The 1,314-nt window shown below is 42.2% G+C and overlaps 1 protein-coding gene across 1 annotated transcript; it reads right to left on the bottom strand.

The window, feature by feature from the left end:
• Positions 1–287: 287 nt before the first annotated feature.
• CCR75_009550 (uncharacterized protein) lies at positions 288–803 on the bottom strand (the record flags this gene model as incomplete). Its single annotated transcript, XM_067967589.1, has 1 exon — positions 288–803. One exon carries the CDS (start codon positions 801–803, stop codon positions 288–290), a length of 516 nt encoding a protein of 171 aa, XP_067820668.1.
• Positions 804–1,314: the final 511 nt, after the last annotated feature.

The raw sequence follows: 1,314 nt of genomic DNA on the forward strand, positions 1-1,314 counted from the left end.
TCTGTCGAAAAAGGGAGTAATAAAAGCGTCAAACCGAGCTTCATTCGAAATGGCATTCGCTTGCCGTTGTATCCTTTGCGACCAAAAGGGTTCTTCATCATCTCTTGCTGCAAAAACAGTGATCGATTCGAACCTTTCTAAACTCTCTATCGCCATTTCACCTAGTGCTCCATCCGTGTAGGACTTGTCTGACTGAGATGGTAACTTGGAATTCATTTCTTGAATTTTGCTCTCGACTCTTTCTTCTCTATCGCTATTTTCTTGAATTTTGCTCTAGACTTTATCGCTCATTTCTTGAATTTTGCTCGCGAATCTATCGCTAATTTCTTCAAATCGAGTCTAAAATTTTCTTCCATGCTCTTGAACCTTTTTTCTACAAGAAAAGAAATGGCCTCGACAAGTTCTGCACCCTCAGCTTGAGCTGGACCTTGCTTGGTTGCAATATTAGCCGCAGCACTCGGGAGTTCCACCAGAACGTGAATCTCTGCTTCACTAGGCTGAAAATCTGGCCCTAGCAACTCCGTCCGTGTGAGTCTCCAGGACGGTCGCATTTTCATATACTCAACGCTCCTGTCACCTTTTAAAAAGTTCTTTACATAAATATCGTCCTTCAACCATACGCCGTTCTTCTTCGCCAAGTACAGCGTCACCGTATTTGGATCAACTTTGAAGCGATCATCGACGCCTTTCTTCGCATTCACGATTGCCGTCTGTAGCGCTACAACGTCCGCATCACGTGCTATCTTCACAAAAAACAATGTTCCTTCGCCATAGACCGCGCATAACAATCTCACCTCGTCCATCCTTCTTCTTCTTAGAATGCGACCTGCAAATATGATTTTTTTTTAAATACGATTATGGCATCGGCGTTTTCGCGCTTATCACATCCGACACAAAAACGTTTTTCCAATATTAGGTGAAAAAGATCAAATAAAAGATCAAACAAATAATACAACTCAACCACTTAGACTTGCTACAAAGGCTCGTGTCGATCAAGTCGTTCGTGCCCCCCCAAAAATAAATTTTTACATGAGAATATTGGTATAACATTCGTAATCTTATTCGTAAGTAGCTCCTCCTCGTCACCAGCAATCACTTTGTCGTAACGAGTCTCTTCCTTTTCTAAAGTAGTCTGGCTCAACTACACAAGATAATCAAGAATATTCTTGGCCGATGCCAAGCGTGCTCGGAAATCTTTGTTCCGTGTCTTGCACAAAAACTTCTAAGCTAGAGCTTCCAATCAGTTTTTTGACTCGACGTGTCATGATTTTGACGCTTTTCGGTGACCAATTCGAACGACCAATTGCTGAAAGG

This window comes from Bremia lactucae, linkage group LG12 (genome assembly GCF_004359215.1).
Source record: "Bremia lactucae strain SF5 linkage group LG12, whole genome shotgun sequence".
Classification (NCBI taxonomy): domain Eukaryota; phylum Oomycota; class Peronosporomycetes; order Peronosporales; family Peronosporaceae; genus Bremia; species Bremia lactucae.